The following is a 21,249-nucleotide window of genomic DNA, read 5'->3' as shown; positions in this document are numbered from 1 at the left end:
CCCTGATCCATCTCTGTACCAGGCTCCATATCTGGACTGTCTGCTTCTGCTTCCAGGTCGTCATCCTCGCAGGGCTCTGGCGTGACAAAGAAATGGCAAGAAATTATCTAACTGAGTAACACATTCTCTCTTCAGTCAATAACATAGTGAGAACTTTTTCCAACTTCCTAATAACCTAACCTTAACTGAAATTTTCTCAAAAATTCTAGTTGCTAGCTTACTTTTTTAAAAAAAAAGCACCGGAGTTCAAAGATTTCTTAATGAAAAAATCTATCAAGACCAATTTAAAAGAGTGGAGCGCAGTTATAGAAAGAAATTTAAGGTTAAAAAAGGATGAAAAGGCTTCAAAACCAAAATCCTTTTTTTTTTTGTGAGGACAGCTTTAAGGAAGGTTTTTCTGGCAAGGAAACCATTAGTTCTGCATACAAATGAAATAATATGCAGTAGGTCTGTTAATAAATATGAACAAAGGATGGGTACAGAGTAGCATTTGTGGACAGATACATGCAGCTATTCATTTTAGGATTATCAAGCAAAAGCAGAACCGATCCTCAAGTAAACAAAATTTTGTGGGAGAGACTATTGTTCCAACAAAACTGACACAGGGAAATAACCCACATAGTTAATACATGCAATTTGGAAATAATAGCATAACCATTACTATAATTTCTGCTAAATGCACTGAATATGCCTTTGTTCAGGTGGGTGCACAGGCACGTACCGAAAGAATATCCACTTCTAATGGGTCGGAGCACAAGGAGATCATATTAAGCTTTTAACCCAGAACACAAGTGCTGCCCATAAACCCAAATGTATATGTAGAACTCTCATTTGATTCATTCAAGCTTTTAAACAGTTGATCAAGTACCTCAACAGCATCATTCTCTGAACTTTGTGCTAGTATAAGTGCCAGTAAAGGGTTAGTCCTAAAATATACCAACAGTAACAGCTTCCAAGTGCAATACTTCACACATTACCCATCAGGGCAAGAAACACCATGATGTTAAGTGTTTTCAAGCCTTGATGGCTTATCTGTCTCTGGAATATGTTACATTACAGGACAATACACCAAGCAAGTAAAGAGAAAATACATTGTTTGGAAGTTGAAAGGGTAGGATGAGAGGTTGGGTTGTGAAAGGTGAAATACAGGTGTTGATCTGACCCCAAGAGAGCAGAACTCTCGAGAGTGACAGCCTTACAGCATGCATGCTTGTGAGTCTACCGGTCTTTGCATGTGTTCGTGCATGCTCCAGGAAAAGGCCAGCCGACAGACAGATAGAATATGAGTCTAAGACGGGATGTTGTGAGATCCCTTTTTTAAGTCTGTGCTACCTCCAGACATTGACTCCAACCAGACTCGCACAGCCTCGTGTCGGGCGGATGTGTGGGCAGGGGCTACATTCAAACCAGAAGATACAGAACAACGAGGGATAGATGGCAGGGGAAATAACAGTAAAGTAATTAGACACATGGGAAAGAACATAGCAGAACACAAAAGAACAAAGCAGGACAAAAAAATCAAAAGAATTGACAAGGGGGGGGTTATATGGTGCACTGGGATGCGTTTGAAGAACTTAATGTTCACCCCAGAGGACCAACAGCGACTGTAAACAACAAATTAAAAGATTGAATACAAAATTAGACATTCCGAGAAAAAAAGCAATGTGACAAAAATGTACAAAATCAGAGATGATTATAAACAACAGGTGGGTTAGTTGGGGGAGGTGGCTCCTCCTGTCCCAGACGCAGACATACAAACAGAACAGCAGCAGCCACACTGGTGCAATGAGACACTCTGATCCTTAACCCCGTGACGGCCTACAGCCTGGGACTCGCCAAGCAAAGCCTTCCCAGAGTTCAGCTCCTCAGGGTGGGTTACCTGTGGAGGAGGGCTGCGTGAGCTCAGAGGGTTGGGAGAGTTGGGAGCCTGAGGCTGGCTGGCCATCCTTGTCTGTCTCAGAGTCCAGGTGTGTTCTCACCAACCCTGGAATGGCCTGGGGATCCACAGGCTGCAGGACTTGCTGAATCTGTAGGTTCCTGGCTAAATGAGGGTGTCAGCGTATGATGCAGCGTTGTGTTTTTTTGGGGTGTGGTGAAGTTGTGTGAACCAAGAGAGCAGAGAGAGAGATAAAGAGGAAGTAGGATAGTTGTGCAGGGAAGGTAGAGAGACACACAAGAGGAAGAAGAGACAGAGAGAGAGGGAAAAGACAGGACAAATATGAAGGAGAGAAGGCAGAGAGACAGTTAGAATATAGTGGCAATGAAAAATCATCAGAGAGGAGTAGAGGGAGGCTGCATGCACTAGACTGCAAAAAAAAAATCAAACCAAAAGAGTGAGCTTCAAAGATATAAAGATAAAAAAAATAAAAATCCATTTCTTCAACAGAAAAAGTCTGCCGATCAATACCAAACCATACTGCAGCACCTAGGGGGGAAACAAAAAATCTCTGGTATCTATCAGATTAGTATTTCAAAGCCATACACAAAAACAGATGTGTTAAACAGCAGGTTAAAAATGGGATTCATAATTCTAAGAAAGGCACCACTATGAACACAAAACTGCAACCGACAAATCAAAAAACAAAAAGATACCAAAAATAGAAAGCCACGCTAATTGGAGAAATCCTTGAAAAAAGAAACCCAAACCAGCAAGGATTATATATCACGCTCAAAACACATCCACAGGCAGTTCTGCTGCTACCTTTAAATGTACCAACATCCTCTTCATCTGTTAGGTACTTCTCTAGCCAAAGGCCTGACTGGAGCTCCCTGTCCCAGGGGCAGTAATCCCCCTCTGCCAGCAGGGGGAGACAGAGGCCCAACAAAAAAATATATACATACACATACACGCATACACGCACCCACACAAACACAGTTCACATGGGGAGGAAGAAATGAAGAGGAGAAGGTGGAGAAGGAGGGAAGAAGCAACAATGTTTGAGACAGACACTACACGTGGAACAGAATTCAATAAAAAGTAGGTGGAGTTCTGAATTGTGTCGGACAGGGTGTAAACATACAAAAACATACACAAAAGGAAACGGACTACTTTTCCAGTCTTCACAGGAAGCACTCTGTAAATCGCACCAAGAGTGTAAAAAACATAATTTACCATCGCTCGACTCCTCCTCCTCCTCCTCATCCTCCTCCTCCTCGTCCTCTTCCTCCTCTTCTTCCTCCTCCTCTACTTCTCCGTCCCTGCTGACCGCGTCGGCCACAGCCTCGCCCTCTGCGTCGTCGCCCCTCAGTTTGGCGTGGAGCTCTACCGCCTCCTTCCAGGGAACACCGCCGAGGTCTGAGGGGCTGAGAGGTTGCTGCTCCTGCTCCACCTCCACCTCCTCCTGATCCTGATCCTCCTGCTCGTCCTCCTCCTCCATGTCTGACTCTGAGCTACTGTTGGAAAACAGAAGAGGAGTCCCAGAAGTGTTAGATTAAGTGGGAGGGAACACGAGTGTTTGCAAACGACAGGCCATGTCACTGACAGAATGAATTTCACATCGACTCTAACTTCCTCTAACATTTTCTGTAGGCGCTGAATTTGAATATCTACATGTTCTCCTGCAAGCTTTTCTGACATCCAGTGTTGAAGAATCAACAGAGTGTACACTTTGAATGTCAGAAATTATAAGAATGAAAGAAACCACAAAAGAAAAAACAGAACAACTAACAAAATAAAGAAGAACAGCACAAGAAACTGATTTAACAAAGGATCAATTCCAATAATCCACATCAGGGTTTCAGCACACTAGAAATACTAAAAATGTTTTTCAACCCTGACAAAGAGCGTATGCTGTTGTTCTGCTCTTACCTGGAACCCAGGTCAGCATCTGTGGCCTTGTCCAGCACGCTGCTGAGGTTGTGTTCCGCCAGCGTCTCCTCCGGCACCTCCTCCAGCTCCTCCTCCCTCTGCATCGACAGGCGGTAGTTCTCCAGCTCGATGCGCTCAGGAGTTCCCCGCAGTCGTTTAGCTAGGCTCGGCTCCTGCAGCCCGTTGACCTCCGGCGCTGTGGTTGACGGTGGAGCACGAGGTGGGGACCCCCAGGTGAAACGATGACATCAGGCCGGGAAGCAGGTAAGGAAGCAGAGCACCGAAGTTGGAGGGAAAGAGAGCACAGAAAATACAACTGAGAATCAGGTAGATACACAGCAGAGAGGAGAGGAGCAGAGAGGAACATAACCCTCTGCAGGACTGACTGAGGGCATAGGCGTGATTAGGCTTCTAACTATATTTGGCTCTGTGTAAGTAAACTGAACTATAACATGCCTACTGTGTACAAAAAGTACTATTATGGATACAAATTAATTCTGACGATGTCTGTGTGTCAGCATCAGTCTAATAGCATCAAATCCATCACACATCCAACAGTAAAACTAGAGTATTTCGACACATTTTTTGTACAATTATATTATTATTCCCATTTTAATCCCACTATACAAAAGCAAACTTGTATTTTAAGGACAAACTGACAAGAACACACCGATTTAAGCTCTATAACTGAATTTATTGCATTAGATTATATTCCTACAGCAAATAGTATCAACAAACACAAATAAGTTTAACACTCTAAGACAGTTTTATTATTCTACAGTTATAGGTACAAGGTTGGTGCCTTGCCTTTTTCCCATCCTGAGAAGCAAATCTTAAAACTGTATTTTTCTTTCTGAAAATTGTCTTTCAGGGTTTTGGGGAATGTGAGTGGAATGGATCAAAATAGTACTTTACTTATTATACTACATCTGTCATCTCTCCACTCACTTTAAGCGGAAATAAAATTGCCCCCCATGACCGATGACCCCCATGTAAATCCCACTAAAAAAAGGATATGTGTGACAGTGAATGTGTGATATTTGATACTGTAACTTATTTTTTTTTAGTAGATGAGGAATTTGGTCAAACAGCTGCAATTGTTCCTTTCTCTCTCCTTAACAAGGCAACATGCCTGAAAATGTAAGATAGCTAAAACTACCCAGTCCTTTCAAATTTTATGCTTCATCTTTCCACACAAATGAACCTTGAAATTAAAAGTGAAAACGACTTATACTGCCATTTCCACAGAGAGCACTATATTGATACTTATCATTTACCATGTCATTAGTCATAAACGATAATGAATGAACGGCACACAGTAATAACTTAGTCAGATTTCTCCTAAAATTACTTAAAATACTTGAGAATATCAGCTGAAAATAGTCATTTTGAACAAATAATTAATTTTGAACGCTGAATAAAGTCTGATATGATCAAGAAAATATGATATAGGTTTTTCCACACCTGTAGAGATATTGTGACACACGTCACATTTATTTCTCATATCGCCTAGTACGGAATATAATTATCAAAGCTTGTCATAGAATTCATGTTAGATATGTTTAGTATTACTAGAGTATTTGTAATTAACTACTCTCATGTTATAATACTACACTTGCCACACAATGCAGCAGGCCTACACTTTACTTATTAAATCTTCATGTTTACTTTTCTCTCTGTCTATTCTGTTCACCTCTTTCTGGTCTTATTGAAAATATTGAACTATAATACGCAACGCAAATAATGCTGCAAAGATGCATACAGTATACTGAGCAAACACAAGTGGGTCTTAACAGCAGTCTGACTGGGGTGAGAGGTTGAGGGATGCAGGAGGACAGGGCAGCCAAGAAGGTCGGACAGAGGAGTGGGAAAAAAAAAAAAAATCACAGGAGAACCAATCACAGGCACTAATTCAAGCACTAGTAGAGCTCTCAGTTTTAAGCTGCTCTGATAGGAGGGGGAAAGGTAAAGCTCACAAAAAACACTGATACAGGCACTTTCATCACAGTATGGTGAGTTTCAGTGAGAGAGATACTGTAGGTGCAAAACAGCTTACAGATAGGAGAGAAACACATCACAAAGCAGGCTCTAAAAGAAACACATCACACAGGAGAGGAGGTAGAGCTTAAAGAGAGCAGTCACAGGCCACTAGAGGTTACAATCACAAAAGAATTAAGCTTGGCTCTTCATTAAAACAATGGCAGGCAAAAATCATATTTAGGTAGATAATTCACTTAAAATACATGAATGTAAAGCTAAATGCCAATTTTTAACTGATATTTTGAATTAAGAAATCTGGCACTTTGCTGCCACGTCTAACAATAAAATCAGAATAGGAAGCTGTGCGAGAGAGTCATAGAAATGGTTAATATTGCTGCCTGGAGCGCTGACCAGAAGGAACTTTGCCAAACTAATTTTAATTTCCAAGCCAAGTAAAATAAATAAATTCAAGATGCACCATTCACTTCTAAAATGACGCTGCCAGAGCGCTGCTTAACTGTCTCGGCCAATCACGAGTTATAAAATGGTTGCTAACAGAAACAGAAAGAATGCTGCATCTTCAAGATATAAATCACTGAGATGAAGAATCACAAGATGTACATGAACACCCCGCAGGCTCAGTGAGTCAATACAATCAGAGGAGAATGCGAGAGCTAAATCTATACAATCCCATATTAGTTGGCAAAGAGTAAAAGAAAGGAAGGAAGGAAGGGGGGGAAAAAAAGAAGAGGGACAAGAGAGTCATGCTAGAGGAGGTTGAGCAGGACATTGATGGTGAAACAGCAGAAGAGGTAGATGCAGTAGGTACACAGGAAGGGAGAGTCTAGGGGGTTGTGTGCCACCTGGTGGCAGGTCCAGGAGAGTGTGCGGCGGAGGATACGCATCGATCCCACGCCCATGGCCAGACGGCAGGGCGCAGCCGCCACAGCAAGAGAGGAAAGTGGGGTACCTGAAGGCTGGAGCTCGGCCGAGGGGGCTGCCACTGCCATCGCCCTTCCGGGGGCATCCACGGTCGCCACAGGAGTTTGGGGCGCTTGGTTCTCCTGCAAAAAAGACAGCTGATGTCAACCACAGCAAAGTGTTGGGAGACACAAGTGGTCTTATGGATGTACAAAATGTCATAACACAAGAACAGACGATTGAGGGACAAAATATTTCCTGTTTAATATTCTGCTCTGCTTCCCACATGTTGGCCCTTGTGCCCATAACTAAGCACTGTTTTTTTGAGATAAAACCAAATAATTCATTTCTTCATTATTTGCCAGCCAGCCCTGATTTCCACCAGGATGTAGTAAATAGAAAACAAGTACCTTAGCTGTGATTGGAGCAGGGGAGGGAGCAGGCCTCTTTCTCTGAGCATAGCCAGACAGACGATAGCAGTAGTGCGGCTTGCAATAAAATTTCCCTGCAGGATTAAAGGAAGAAGAGAGTAAATGAGAAGAAATAATGAATGCAAAAATGAATAAATACAGTAAAAGTTTGGACACACTTTCCCATTCATTTGAATGACAAAGTGTGTCTAAACTTGTGACTGGTGCTGTGTATGCAGAGCATATTCTGTAAATATCAACTCAAAGAGTCCAAAGGCTTTATCTGTTCTGCAGAAGCAGACTGTGTGTTTGTTATTTAGAATAAAAAAATTCTTCCTTTCTGTCTCAGTTCAGACCCTCAGTGGGTTTTAGTCCCACGGCAAACTCTGAGAAACAGTTACTCTGTCTGAATGAACAATCTGCTGCCTGTCCTTCAGAATAATAGACACCTCCCAGAGAGGGAAAATATGAATCATAAGACTTCACTCCAATCTGGGGTCACTGTAATGTCACATCACATTGTCTTCAATTAAAGCCACCGGATCTTCAAATTACATGTGGTTATAGCAGTTTCAAAATTATTCTGATGGCATGAGGTTTTGTTTGTATAAAAATGAAATTTGTTGTAGTTTATGTCTTGCATTCATCTCATTCATGGCTCAGGTCCATGATGGGAGTGGAAGGTTGTTGTGGTGCAAATTGTCTGTCTGCCAGTTTCTTTTTTGATACTACCACTGGGGGGCACCGAAGTCACACATTCAAGAAATGACTGGTGGAAAAAGTCACTGATTGATGTGATATTTTCTGGCTTACAATTACACTTGATTAAAATTGTTTAGTCCAAGTCATCAAAGTAAATATTAATTCTCATTGTTTTCACTCTATACTACTGTGATCATGAAGCCAAAGGTACGTTTAATTCATTTTGGCTGCAGTTAATGATAAAGAACTGAATGACAGTATGCAATGTAAATGAAACAAGATAAGTTTCCTTAATGTGAGTCTTACCATCCTCCACATCAAAGGCATAGGAGGACAGTCGTAGTGTGGTGCCACAGTAGTCGCACTTGAAGCAGCTGCGATGGAAGAATTTCCCTTCTGCACTCAGCCTCTCCATCACATACACACGCTTTCGACAGAAAAAGCAGACATCGCTGCCTCCAATGTTGACGGGGAACTCTTTACGGAGGGAGCCCTGTGAAAAGAAACGCCATCGAATCAGTTTTTAAGAGGAGGAGAGGAGGAGAGGAGAGGCGAGGAGATTAGAGAGGAGGAAGGGTTTAAATACATAAGATTTAGTGGACATCAACACGCTCACACGCCAAACCAAGTAGATGTATGCTGGGTATTGAGCTAATTTATAACCTAATAACAATACCACAACACAGTGAGTCAAAGATTATAAGTAGGAACAGGGATGAACAATAAAAACTCATCTCTCTTTACCATCTACAAACACAACAGTAGCCCAAACTGCGATTACTTGTTGAACACACACTGTACAGCTAAAGGGAGATGGATCAAGGTTAACTTGTGACAGCAAACAACACTCTCTGAGGTTCTGATTTGTGCAGCAGCCACATGCCTCCTACCCCGGGGGGGGCAGCGTGCTTACCAAATCCCTCCTTTCAGGCAGAGGCTTGGGCTCTTCCTGAGACTGAAGCTGAGTGGCTATCTGCTCAGCCAATGAGCTAACTCCCCCTGTGTACATCCTTACATAGCGCTATCAACAGCATTAAGGGGGAAAAAAAAGAAGAGGTGGAGAAATGTTAGAAAATGATGCAGGAGAAGGAAACATGAAAAACAGAAAACGGATAGGATCGGGGGGAGGGGGGCAGAGGAGTGTGGAAAGAAATCACTCAGCATAGCAACAAGTGCTTAAACACAGAGGGTATTCACAAACAATACAGGGCATCTAGACATGACAGAGCGATGTTTCCATGCTTTGCTGATCTAGTGTTTAGATCAGCTGGCAGCCCCACCTAGCTTCAAACCAAACAAACTGAGACAAGTCCAAAGCTGAAAAAAAATCACTTCTGCCCTCAGTCAAACAAATAATTCTTTAAGGTCCAATGTGCATTTACCTGCCGACAAATACCTTTATTGGATTTGGGACAATAGAAAAAGAGATCACAGAGATCAACACCAATACTTTGAAAGACTGCAGCTGTTTAGTGGACCTATGCTCTCTGTTTATGAGGAGTACTACACATGCTTACACACTCATGTAAAGCAGTCATGCATTAATTCATATTTTTCATTCACATGCACACTCGGGAAAGCCTCACAATGGCATTCCACCACTTCTCTGACTAATCAAACAATAAATACAAATAAAACTGAATGCTGAAAGGAGCTTTCATACTTTCATAGAATGGGCATCACATGTAGTATGAGGCAAACCTACGCCAAGAAAACTATTACTATGGACGAGATTTGAGCACACTTTGCTGTGCTGAAGTCCCACTGCACTGCAAAATTGTTACTCCGCCGCAGTTGGAACTGTGCTTGTCGACGTGGGATTCACACTAAATTAGATTTTTGCTGCCAAGCTGCTCTTCCAATCCACAACAACCAGTAGGGACTCCCTTGGCAAAATAACTGTTTGAATCATAATTGAGTTCAAGCACGGCCCAGCTAAAAACATTTTGATACCTGTTCAGATAGAAATCAGTCACAGTTACGGAACTAATTATTCGCCCACATATTAAACAGAACAACCACAGTAAACAAGTGAGAGGTTAAATGAGATTCTTCATATTTCACAACAAACAGCCAGTAAGTCTCAGGTGAGCTTAAGTTGTGTTAAGCAACATCTTCAACTAAGTGAGACGATGCATCTTCTTAAAAGACCAAGTACATGTGTAGTGTGTTAGCGTCACCGCACTCCATTCCTTCCAGGTGTGAAATGACTACCTGTCTCAAGCTGTCAGAGGAGGAGGGGGAAGAATCAGGGGAGTACTGGGCTCGGGCTTGGTGCCATTGTTCCATAAAGAAACATGAGGGTTTTTTCTTAGGCTCCACAAAAAGGAGGAACAGAGGAGAGTAGTTAGAAGCACAGTTGAGTTAAATTAAAAAGGTAAAAAGTTGCAAAAATGCTATCTGTTGATTTGTTTTAGAATTTTCCTCTTCTACACCATTGTCTAAAATAAATTTATAAGACCAAATTTTGTTTTGGGAGACTGACTCCCAAACACCTGACTCTTTAGAAAGTCAGGTGTTGTTATGCTAGCATACTAGCATAATTTTGCTGAGTAATAGTGGGCTACTAACACTGCTATTTCTATTTCAATGTGACTTCTACGTTCTGTTTCTCCATTTTAATGATGTTCTTATCTCTCTTTTTGTATCTTTCTTTCTGTAAATGACTGAGAACTGTGTAAATAAACAAATCTAATGTGCTTGTACTCTGTACCTGTCCAAATACCAACTAAAGTTAATTGAACTTGACTTTTTTTCTGTCAAGTCATTCCCTCTTGTGTTCTATGCTAACACATTAGCCTCTACTAGCATACAATGCTACCCAACTAGCACAATTTCGACAGATGAAATATCATAAAGAGTTTATATCTAGCTCTCTTTCAGGGAAGAAAACTGTATATTCATCTGCTCTGCAGTCAAGGTTAGCCATGTAAGTCCCATTGCCCAATATAAACAGAGAAACTTGTAATGTTTTATGTCAAATTACATCCATTGCCTTCACATCATTTTTCATTCATTTCCCATTTAGTTTAACAGCAGTTTTGAGTTTTTATTTACATGTGGCAATCATTTGCATAATAATGTATACTGACTAACAGTGCCAACAACCTGCAGTAATAGGGTTACATAGATGATTTTGGTTTCTGCTCCTACAAAGGTAAAGTTAACCAACAGGGAAAGACTCCCAAAAAATGTGTTTCTTTATTAACATGTATAAATAATAATCTGTGCGAATGGTGAAATTTCACCTGTGGTCCGGCTGGCTTGCCCTCAAATTGGGAGGCAAGTTGCTCAGCCCTCTCCTGAATACTAAGCACATATAAGGGCACTGGGTCATCCGAATGCAGAGGCCTTACTTGCTCCTGCAGAGAAACAATGATTCAATCACAAAAGGGATGTGCGAAGTTGAAAATGTAGTTTATTCTCTGCCTTTTTAGTGGTTTCCAAAAACCTTGTCATTGTGGCAAAAGCCATATATGGTTTGTCAGTGATTGTTTTCATAGTTCCAGCTGACAGCCTCTAATTTATGCAGTAATGTAAGACTGGGTGAGTTAACTATGACAGCAATGCCCTGCAGTTAGGAAAGGCATCTAGCAGAAATACCGACCATAACAACAGGCTACACTTGAGAAATAAATACTGAGCCTATAGTGCAAGTACAGTTTTAAACTCAAAACTTCCATAAGAGGTTATGCCTCAGTGCAACAGAGAGTGATGTGTGAAGAGTCTCAGGCCACAGCACCAAAAACCTAACCTTTCTGCAAGAGTCGGGAGAGGAGAGTGGTGAGCCAGGACTCTCAGCCAGGCCTCGGGACAAGTGCCACTGCTCTAAAAAGAAACGGGACGGCTTTTTCTTAGGCTCCAGGGAGAAAAGAGGGATGGTTGAAAGAGGTAATTAGACTTTAGAGAAGGTGCACGCATACACCAACAGCATTTTCTCTTCCCATGTAGGCAAAGAAATATACCCAGAAATGTAAAACTGAATCTTGACAGGCTTATGTGAATTTTTAACTTGAGCTACTAGATTAAATAATACTCAACACTGGAAACTATGTTCACAAAATGTATCCATGCATGGTGTTCACCTTTGGTGGCTTGTCAGGTTTGCCCTTAAACTTAGAGATAAGGCGGTCAGCCCTCTCCTGTATACCAGGTATGTGAATGGGTCCAGGGTCTATCAGGTGCAGTGGCTTCCACTCCTGCCAAAGAAGACTTTGATGATGGCTTGGGTGTAGCTAAAGGGCTGCTTTTAACACCATTTTTTTTTATATAAAGAAAAGCCTGATTTGGCTGTTTATTCCAAGCAGAAGTCTGTTTACAGCTACTCCAACCATTATCTCATTAAAAAAAAACACAAACAGAGAGAGCAGTGGCAAACTCAATACATATCCATGCAATCATCCATTTTACTCTACCCCGTATTTCAGAGGCATCTGGTAGTATTGAAGTTCCTCGTCCTCCGGACTGTTACCCAAATGCTTAAAGGCAGAGATGAGCAGACACACATACTGCATTAACACTTTGTTTTTTTGTCAAGCAGAATTATGTTCTTACAAGAGGAGTGGTTGACTGTTGTGTCAGAGTACAGCTTGTTATGCAGAATCTCTGACAGTGCCTGACAATAAGGAAAAAACTACCCAAAGTCTCCTGAGTCTACATTTATATATAAGCTGCCACATCCCAACAACATACCCTTCAGCATGAAAACATGCAGCTGCTCTGATAAAAATGACATACACTACCCACTCACGAGGAAGTAAACAAGACTGTAACCTTTGTAGGAAGTTCACTTGGGGAAATGTTATTTATACTACATACTGCAGGGGTCCAATCTGAGGTGCAGCGGACATAATTAAGAAGACTGGTTGTGGAGAAGAAACACGGGGGTAGGCGTTATGGGATGCTAGATGGGTTTGCAGCAGAGATAGACAGAGAAAGACAGACACAAACAGACGGATACAGCAGAATGTGTCACCTCTGAGTGAAGAGAGAGCGAGGAAGTGGAGGAAGAAGAAGGGAGCAGAATGGTTTTCTTTGGGCAGCTCCGAGAACCCGAGCTGGACAGTTGGTCTGCGCCACTTCTGGCCTTTGAGAGATGAAGGACAGGAACAGCAGATTCAGCAGAAGTTGATGAAGAATGATGATGAAAATGACGAGCTACTGCTACAAGTAAATATGATTCACACTTCCTCTCATTGTCATTCGTAGTGGCAGACTGAACTGCAGTGCCTTCAAAAGACTGTAAAACTGAGACATATGTGTATACACTCGACACACACTTAATAATAGAGTTGATTAATAGAATTAGTGAGGTGCCTCTCTGCACTTATGTTAGGTTCACTTACACTACAAGCACCATTAGCAATGCCTGACACACTGGTGCACACTCACGTACATGCTCCAAGAAAAAGACCACCCACAAAGCGCACATGGAAAAATAAACCGCTTCATACTGTAAATACAGTCCAATGGCTGAAGAGAGACATTTCCAAAAGGGGAAATAGCTCAATGATGTTATAATTAACCTTGACATGAGGTTTAAAGCTGAGTGTACAGAAACTTATTATAGAATATTATAGAAAAAATGGGATGAGAATATCATAATAAAACAAAGGCTGATTCATGAGAAGAGGGCAAATAAAAAGGAGTTCACTAATAACTGTAAAATAACAGCCACTCTACTTCCCTAACACTTCAAGTACTTTGGATTATCAAGATTATTTCCAGTCTTTACATTTGAGTTTCAACTAATTTACTCAGCAGCTAGACTTACAGTGAGAGGACACTTAAGAACACCGGGTGAATGAAATCCTTTTTAATAGGCGAGCATGAAGCTTTAAATCAATGTCTGTGATGTGAATGCTTAGTCACAAGACAAAAAAAAGACAAATTTCTATGCATAAGCAGCAGAAAACTGTTGCGGGCAGTTAACTGTGCTGAGTCGGTTATTCACATGAGAGTGGTAGACCAGCTGACAATAGGTGGTCTTCTACAGAGGCTGGAGGAGTGAATGTACACTTGCAGTGGATCTTAATTCTCATGTCTGTGCAGCTATGAGTAGGGATGGTGGCTAACCGGGATACCAGGGGACCTTGAACTGGAGCTCTCAGGTCACAGAAAGGTAGCAAAAAAAAAAAAAAAAATCAACAAGAGGGGAAAGGTAGACATGATAGAAGAATATCATTAATTATTTTTTCTGTTTCTTCTTGTGAAACAGTTTTAACTCCTCATATGTTCTGTCAATGAATGCAACGCCCTTATCTGGTCTCATATTTTACTGTTTTTCCTGAAGACAAGGCTTGTTTGAGACAGATGTCCACCAAATTTCAACATGGAAAAACAGTTCTTGCAGACCTGAGTAGCTGCCAGTCCAAGTCTTGTTTGTGTTATGTGTTATTTTTAAGCAGGTATGAGCAGTTTGGAAAGAATATTTTTCTACCATTTCTCTGTGGGGGTTTGGAAACATTGCAAAATTTCTCCTCGACTATCCAACAAAATCCATTCCTCCATACAGCTGAGGCGAGAAATACTGTGCAGTTGCAGAATCATCTTTAATTTGACACACCTAATTTAAACAGCTGTTGTCTAAATTTTGGAGTCATGAAGCCATCTAAACACTCTCCGTATTTCACTGATTGATCTACATGGGGCTTAATCGGCTCTCGGTGGATGTTTCCCAGCATCTTAAAATGAGCTCATTAGCTATTGTCTGGCTTGGCGAGGCTACCTTCCCTTCCCCTTGCTTCTGGATTGGAGCGCCAATCCATGTTCATCTGAATCCTATAGGGTGAACCTGGACTTCATGGGATGTGAGAGGGTTGGAGGAGTGGAGGACTACCAGGCCAGCTAACCATACCTGCTCCCCCCTGCAGGGTAGCGTCTGACACTTGAGCTTTTCTCTGTAGCGAATGCTCAGCTGCTCCTGCTGCTGTGTGCGTCTCTGAACCAGGACAGGAGAAGCAAGGGGGAGAGATGACGGTGTTGCACTCTTATGTCTTTCACACACACACACACAAAGACCCATAGCCATCTTATTGAGAAGTTAAAACACTCACATAGGTGATTGGATATTTGTTGTGTGGTTAACAAAACAGAGCTATTAAGTTAGTTCCTCCAAAATCTTACACAAGAGATCTGTCTACAGATAAGGTGGCTCAGATAAGTGCTAGGTCAACACAAAGCAGCTTCGCCCACTATGACACACCACAGGGATGTCTGGTTAGATGCACAGTCTAGTGGTTAGTCAGTAAAGGGGTGGGGCGGGTCCACTCTTTACCTTTCTCCATGCTGGGACAGGTGCCAGGCGCACTGGCTCATTCAGAAGGATTTGGGGCGGGCTAGGGGGCAAAAGGCGATCCAGATTGGGCAGAGACTCCCCCTTTGTGGTCAGATAAAGATGAGCGGACAGCGAGTGTGGCCAGTAATTAGAGCGAATAACCATGCAAGGCATCATGAAATGGTCCATGATGGGAGGTGAAGACCAGGAGAGAGAGAGAGAGAGAGAAAGAGAGAGAGAAACAGAGAAAAGGAAGTGAATCATGGCTGGATGGAGTCACAGTGGTTGGAAAATATGTGTCCAAAACTAATAAGGAAATGACAAAGAATCATAAGAAGATCATGCTGAGAAATAGTTTTTAGAAATACTCCAGAGCACATGTCATGCAGTATGTACCTCAATTATAGAGGGAAACAGAAGAAAAACACATTTGTGTGTATAAAGTATGTCTCCCCCAAGCCTGGTGAAAACATAATGCCAGTGAATAAATAGGAGCATAACCAGTGTTAGATTATTTCAATAAACAACTGTGACATAGCATGTAATGGTCCTTGTTGTACTACCGAAGCCTTAATAGATCTTTTATAAATCCTCAAAATATTCTCCTTACTCACCATTCAGCCTCATCTACTGTATCAACACAATATTTCATCCATTTTTATAGACCAAAGCCCATATTTGTCATCGTGGAAGCAGAGATGACTTTTTTTGAGACTGACCTTGTGCTGGTACCGATTACAACACACTCTGTCCCTGCAGAAACCTGTGTCTTCACAACGCTACATTTTCTTGCAACAGGGAGAGTGCTGTTGTGAAATAGTGATGATTTTGTCAGAACCAACTATTTGGCTTAAGTCGTAAAACCAACTTGGATGAAAACTTCCATGAAAATAATCCTCCTGGCTAGATGTCACTTGCATCTGTGATGAAGAATAACTCATCTTAATTACAACAGGTTATAGTGTCATAAAACAGCGATGCCACACACTCTCTCCTGGGAGTAGTCCCTGTGAAAGTCAGTGTAGGAGACTTCCTAAATTCCTCTCAGTCCCACTCTGAGGTACGAATGTTTTTAATCGCATTCCTGATGATTCTGAGACGCTTGATAAATACGGGCTTAGATTCGATGGCCAAAGCAACACCCAAACACGAGCTTTTATAGAATGAAAGTTCACATCAGAAGCAGCTATTCCAAGACACACAGTAACAACACGTAGTCTGAAACAGCCACAGTTGAGATTTGTCTTTCTCTCCATCAACAATACTGTCTAGTGTTCTTGTATCCCACACCTCCCTCCCACTGCTCTGTGGCTAACAAACCTAAGCTCTGCAAACCAATTCACCCGAGCCCTCTGAGCCCAGTCAGCAGTGTGAGGTCGCCTACATGAACCAGGAACAATACCCAGCCTGACCAATATTAGCATTCTGGACCTCAGCTCATTAATACAGTGGCCTACAGCTCCTCCATCATGAGACTAGAGGCCCTGTCACAAAGAATGAAATCTACATGTTCATCAAAATATTCATTGTAAGAACAATGAAACCAAAAACAAGAGCGCAGAGACAGTCTAAACTCCTACGATGTCCACAAAGTCTTCTCTTCCCTGTAGCTTTGAACCATGCAATTTCCTCCATACCTGTCTTTTGAGTCCTGTGTGCTGCGCTGGGGCGTTCTCCTCAAACTTGGCGAGCAGCTGGGTGGCCATGACCTTGACTTTGTTGTTGTTCCCCGCGGCGGCCGAATCCATCTTTCTCTCCGACAAGACAGGTGGGACAGACGGCCTGTCGTCACGACCGGTCTTGGATACCTCCTCCTGCAGGAAGAGTAGAAATTCAAACAAACACAAAAAAGGTTTGCCTGTTGCTGTCAGTCTAGTGGGATTAATTAGTCCATTCTGCGTGGATATGCTGCTTAAACAATAATCACAAGCTAAACATCTGAGACGCTTTGCTGTCAGAACTACTCACATCTTCAGACTGGCTGGTTTTCCTTCTCTTCCCCAAACCATCCACATCCTTCTCTTTTTTGTCCTGCTGATGAAATGTCATGAGTTATTGTCTCTCCCACTGCAACAATGGAATAGTGAAGTGCTGTAAATGGTGATTCAGTGAGGATCTTACCTTGGGGTTGCGTTTCCTTGAGATTGCTATGCTCTGACCAAGCTTGCTGAGGAAGGAGATGGGAGATTTGGTGCTGGATATCAGTGCCGCCTTCTCCTCAGGACTCAAATTGTGGTTATCTGAAAAGAAATCCACAAAGAGAAATATGTAAGAGTATGAGAATGAAAAAGCACCTTAAACCCTTTCAGGACTGAAGGCAGTCTCTCACCTCCAGGTGGCACTGTGTCCTTAAACATCTCATAGAACTGGCTGAGGTACATGACCATAGAGAGTTTGTCTGGCTCAACCACAGAAGACATCTCTTTGCCAGTCATGCAGGGCGAGATGCCAAATTCCCTCTCCGCCACGTCAAAACTCAACTGGTTGTTCTTCTCCTGGTCTCGCTCGTCCAGTGAGTCAAAGTCGCTGAGGGCAGGAAGAAGGAGGAAAAAAAAGAGAGAAAGTGAGAATGAGAGAAGAGAGGATAGGAGCAGTGAATGAAATGTCAAAGGCATGGGATGTACAGAAAAAGAGCTAATCAGAAAATAATGAGCATTCCTGCCTACTGCTGTTCCTATAAACGTGACACTGATGCAGATTTTTGATTCAATTGTTTTAACAGTTAAAAATGGAATCTGAGGGAAAATTACACTAATATTGGACACTGAACCTCATGAATGTACGATATCAGATTCACTGTGTATGAACATTGTGATGTAAATTCCATTTTATATCCCAAACATGAAGGTTTATTTAAGGACATGGTTACTAGTAACAATATTATATGACGCATATCAAAAACCTTTATTACAGTCCTGATAATGGCATTCTCAAATATTTAGCACACCAAATCAATGAAGAAAGTACTGACCATCAGCAACATTTTTTTTTTTTTTGATGAATCAGTAAAATTTAAGAAAATTAGAGAGGGAACAAATCTATATTTTCCAACCACACCTATTCAAAAGCTTTGAATATAATGGAACTGGCATAGAGGCTTCATTACCCTAAACATAGCAGGCTACTTTACATGTTATGGAAAGCATTGCTGCAAATGTCATTATGCTGTTAGCTGAAAACACCATTAGCATGGCTCATCAATACTGCTCAACAGTCCATTTAAAAGCATTAGCGCTGGAACATCGCATCAGACACAGCGCGGACCTTCCATTCAAACCTCTTTAACCATCCGTCTTATACATGTGTACACGTGAACACAGTTTTCCCAAGGTATCTCCACTCATGAGTCTCCCTCCCCCTCCTTCCATAATCTAGCCTATCAAAGGCAGCGGAGCACAACCGCAGTACTACTTGGTAAAGGTCAGGCAGGCCTGAGATGCTAATAGCTTATAATGTTAATCGCTATGTTGCCTCAAGAGAGTAACAAACTACATTAGGCAATGCAGATGGAGACTGTGTTGTTTATAATGTGTGTTTGAGGGTAAGGGGAGACCAGAGAGGCCATTGTGACTGGTAGCTGTCATCTAATTTACAATGATATACAGCCCAAAACCAAGGTCCCAACCAGACAATAAATATCATTTGTAACCAACAACCTCACATAAACACAGCGGGCTAGTCATTCCAGGTACCACAGCAGTTTTAACCCTTTCACTCTGACCACGATGAGATAGGCTTCGCAGAGTTTCCACACATTGGTAAACAAATTTACCATCTGTACTAATCAGCTCCTTATGTGTGTGTTCTGCATGTGTTCATTTCAGATACTCACATGAGATCCGGTCTGTATCGGTGAATGAGGGCGCACAGGGCCAGTCCGCTCTTCCAAGACATGGTGAGGTCTCTTACGTTAACGTTCCTGTATCCTTCGGTTTGTCTCTGGCACCAGTTGAGTAGTTTACTGGATCGAGCTATGGATTCTGGCGTGGCAGAAAGAGAAAATTAAAGGGCTCGATGTTAAAGCAGCAGGTTGGAGAGAATCTGGATTAAACATGAAGAGAAATATAAAACTGTTTCTGGGCAGCACTACATATCTCTTGTTGGGCAATCTAATGGCCTTGGTCAGGCAAGGCTTAGCACAGAGTCATAAAGTGTTGTCATCCATGGCCTCATCATCCATGTTAGTACCAGTTTTAACCAGCCAACGAGGTATTATGAACTGTGAAGATTTTACTGATGTAAAAGGAGAAAAGGGATGCAAATGAGAGGTTAGGAGAGGATGCAGAACTCACAGGAAACCTTTAAAACAGCTATGAGTGATATTTTATGTTGAATATACTGTAACCAGGGAGCTCGAATGAGAGTATCAATGACCAAGTTAGTACAGGCAAAATACACTTCATAGGCTGCAATCAGTCCATCTAAAAAGTTCCATCATTCCACTATTATCCATTTATGAGTACAAAGCAGGTAACCATTAAATTGTTAAAACTATTAGGAATCCCTGAAAAGCAACACCATGCATTTGGGACTTTTTGTGTTACCTTGCGACTGCTTGTCAAGCAGGTAATTGTCTAGAGTGAAAATAGTTCATTATTACATTTCAGCATCAGTGATTGCAGCAAAATCCTACACCGATCAATCACTACATTAAGGAATGTCTTTTTGCAACACTAAAACAGTTACGAGTCCTCTTTTGTCAATGCATATGAAGCACATCGGAGATACAAACCATTCCTGGCCAACTTGGGTGTCGACGAGTTGATCACATTCTCGATTTCAATTCGCATTTCCCTCGACTCCCCTGTGTCAACAAGGTGCCGCACCTGCAACATCCACATTATTACTACATATTTAAAAAACGAAACAAATATCATTACAAAATGAGTTCTTATGTACACACAGTAACAGAAATACATGCACATTCTACTTTAATTGAGTAGTTGTTCCTGACTTTGAACTAATAATTCTCTACAATGAAAAAACAGAGAGAGAGAAAAAGAGGGTTGTTGTGATTGGTTGTCTCTCAGACTCACCTGGCTGGGTTTTAAGAAGTTGAGACTAATGTTGGGGTAACGTGTGGTGGGATCCACACTGTAGTGACTGAAGTTCTTACTGACGTTTTCCGGTGTTGTTTGGGGCAGTAGACGATATATGCTCTCCCTAAGCAAAGAGGAAAAAAGTTTTAAAAGATAACACATTCCCATTAACTGTATAGGCAGAGACCTCTTATTAGATTGAGAAAAACATAATTGAATAACAATGATGATGGATGAAGAAACCATATAAACATTGTTATCAAAGAGCACAGAGAGTTACTGCAGTTCAGAGGAGTCACATTCCATTCAGTTCTTTTGAGAGCCTCTTATCCCATTAGTACTAGCAGAGGTGGGACTGATGCTTGAAATCACATACAGGCAGAATACCTAGTACAGCACTTAGAGATAAAAGGGTGTGTTGGAAAAGAGGGAATGTGTGTGTCTGTACGTGCAGCTGTGTGTGCATGAGTGCTTGAATGCGAGAACAAGAACGGCGTAGAGTGTGTTTGGTGTTTATGCATCAGTATTTCCACACCCTCACCTTTCAGCCAGCACCTCAAGAGGGGTTTTTCCCTGAGCCCAGCTCTTCACCATCCAGCCAGAGTCCATTGCTGCCAGGAAACCTCGGGCGATGCCGGTGCCCATGGGCCAGAAGGGCTGGAAACAACAGTGAACAACACATTCAACAACCAAATATGGACACAGAAGCCCCGAGGATATAAAAAAGGAACAGAACTGTGATGCAAGATTTTAAGAACAACCCAGAACTTGAGCTTTATAAAACATTAATAGTCACCTCCAACAGGCTGTCTCCCACCAGCGCCACCAGCAGCTTGTGGCCATTGCGCTGGCGCACCATGGCTGCGTTCTCTGAGGCGTACATGCAGGTGAAGTCGAACATGGCTACGTCGGGCTGGCCATAGTGGTTGATGGCGAAGTCCAGTGTGGGCAGCTGGTGGTTGGTGGAGAAATCGGCAGCCTCACGAGCGTAAGACAACAGGGCCACCTGGTCCACATTAGCCCTCGACAGCAGCATCTCCGTGTCCGCATAGTCCTACAGGACAGATCAGAGAGATGAGGTTAGAAGTTGCAGAACAATGAAAAATAGAAAAA

At 42.1% G+C, this 21,249-nt stretch overlaps 1 protein-coding gene across 5 annotated transcripts in view; it reads right to left on the bottom strand.

Annotated features, from left to right (window-relative positions):
* The window catches only part of mical3a (microtubule associated monooxygenase, calponin and LIM domain containing 3a), a 69,510-nt gene that overhangs the window by 20,795 nt on the left and 27,466 nt on the right, over positions 1–21,249 (bottom strand). For 3 of the 5 annotated variants that reach the window (XM_042412882.1, XM_042412883.1, XM_042412884.1), the window contains exons 8-24: positions 20,933–21,190; positions 20,678–20,793; positions 20,134–20,260; positions 19,830–19,923; positions 19,642–19,671; positions 18,930–19,077; positions 17,427–17,623; positions 17,219–17,337; positions 17,066–17,131; positions 16,735–16,911; positions 8,128–8,314; positions 7,120–7,214; positions 6,759–6,852; positions 3,809–4,004; positions 3,113–3,393; positions 1,880–2,041; positions 2–76 (exon numbers count right to left, since the gene is read on the bottom strand). In XM_042412882.1, the coding sequence (XP_042268816.1) occupies positions 2–76; positions 1,880–2,041; positions 3,113–3,393; positions 3,809–4,004; positions 6,759–6,852; positions 7,120–7,214; positions 8,128–8,314; positions 16,735–16,911; positions 17,066–17,131; positions 17,219–17,337; positions 17,427–17,623; positions 18,930–19,077; positions 19,642–19,671; positions 19,830–19,923; positions 20,134–20,260; positions 20,678–20,793; positions 20,933–21,190 (2,422 nt within the window). Of the gene's footprint in view, position 1; positions 77–1,332; positions 1,396–1,879; positions 2,042–2,701; positions 2,795–3,112; positions 3,394–3,808; positions 4,005–6,758; positions 6,853–7,119; positions 7,215–8,127; positions 8,315–8,734; positions 8,843–10,035; positions 10,138–11,069; positions 11,184–11,575; positions 11,681–11,906; positions 12,021–12,236; positions 12,300–12,796; positions 12,908–14,677; positions 14,762–15,097; positions 15,200–16,734; positions 16,912–17,065; positions 17,132–17,218; positions 17,338–17,426; positions 17,624–18,929; positions 19,078–19,641; positions 19,672–19,829; positions 19,924–20,133; positions 20,261–20,677; positions 20,794–20,932; positions 21,191–21,249 lie in introns of all 5 variants that reach the window. The other 2 variants (XM_042412885.1, XM_042412886.1) reach the window with 2 other exon arrangements.

Source organism: Thunnus maccoyii, chromosome 5, assembly GCF_910596095.1.
Source record: "Thunnus maccoyii chromosome 5, fThuMac1.1, whole genome shotgun sequence".
Classification (NCBI taxonomy): Eukaryota; Metazoa; Chordata; class Actinopteri; order Scombriformes; family Scombridae; genus Thunnus; species Thunnus maccoyii.
The sequence above is the reverse complement of the archived record's forward strand: the minus strand, read 5'-3'. Positions and strand labels throughout refer to the sequence as shown.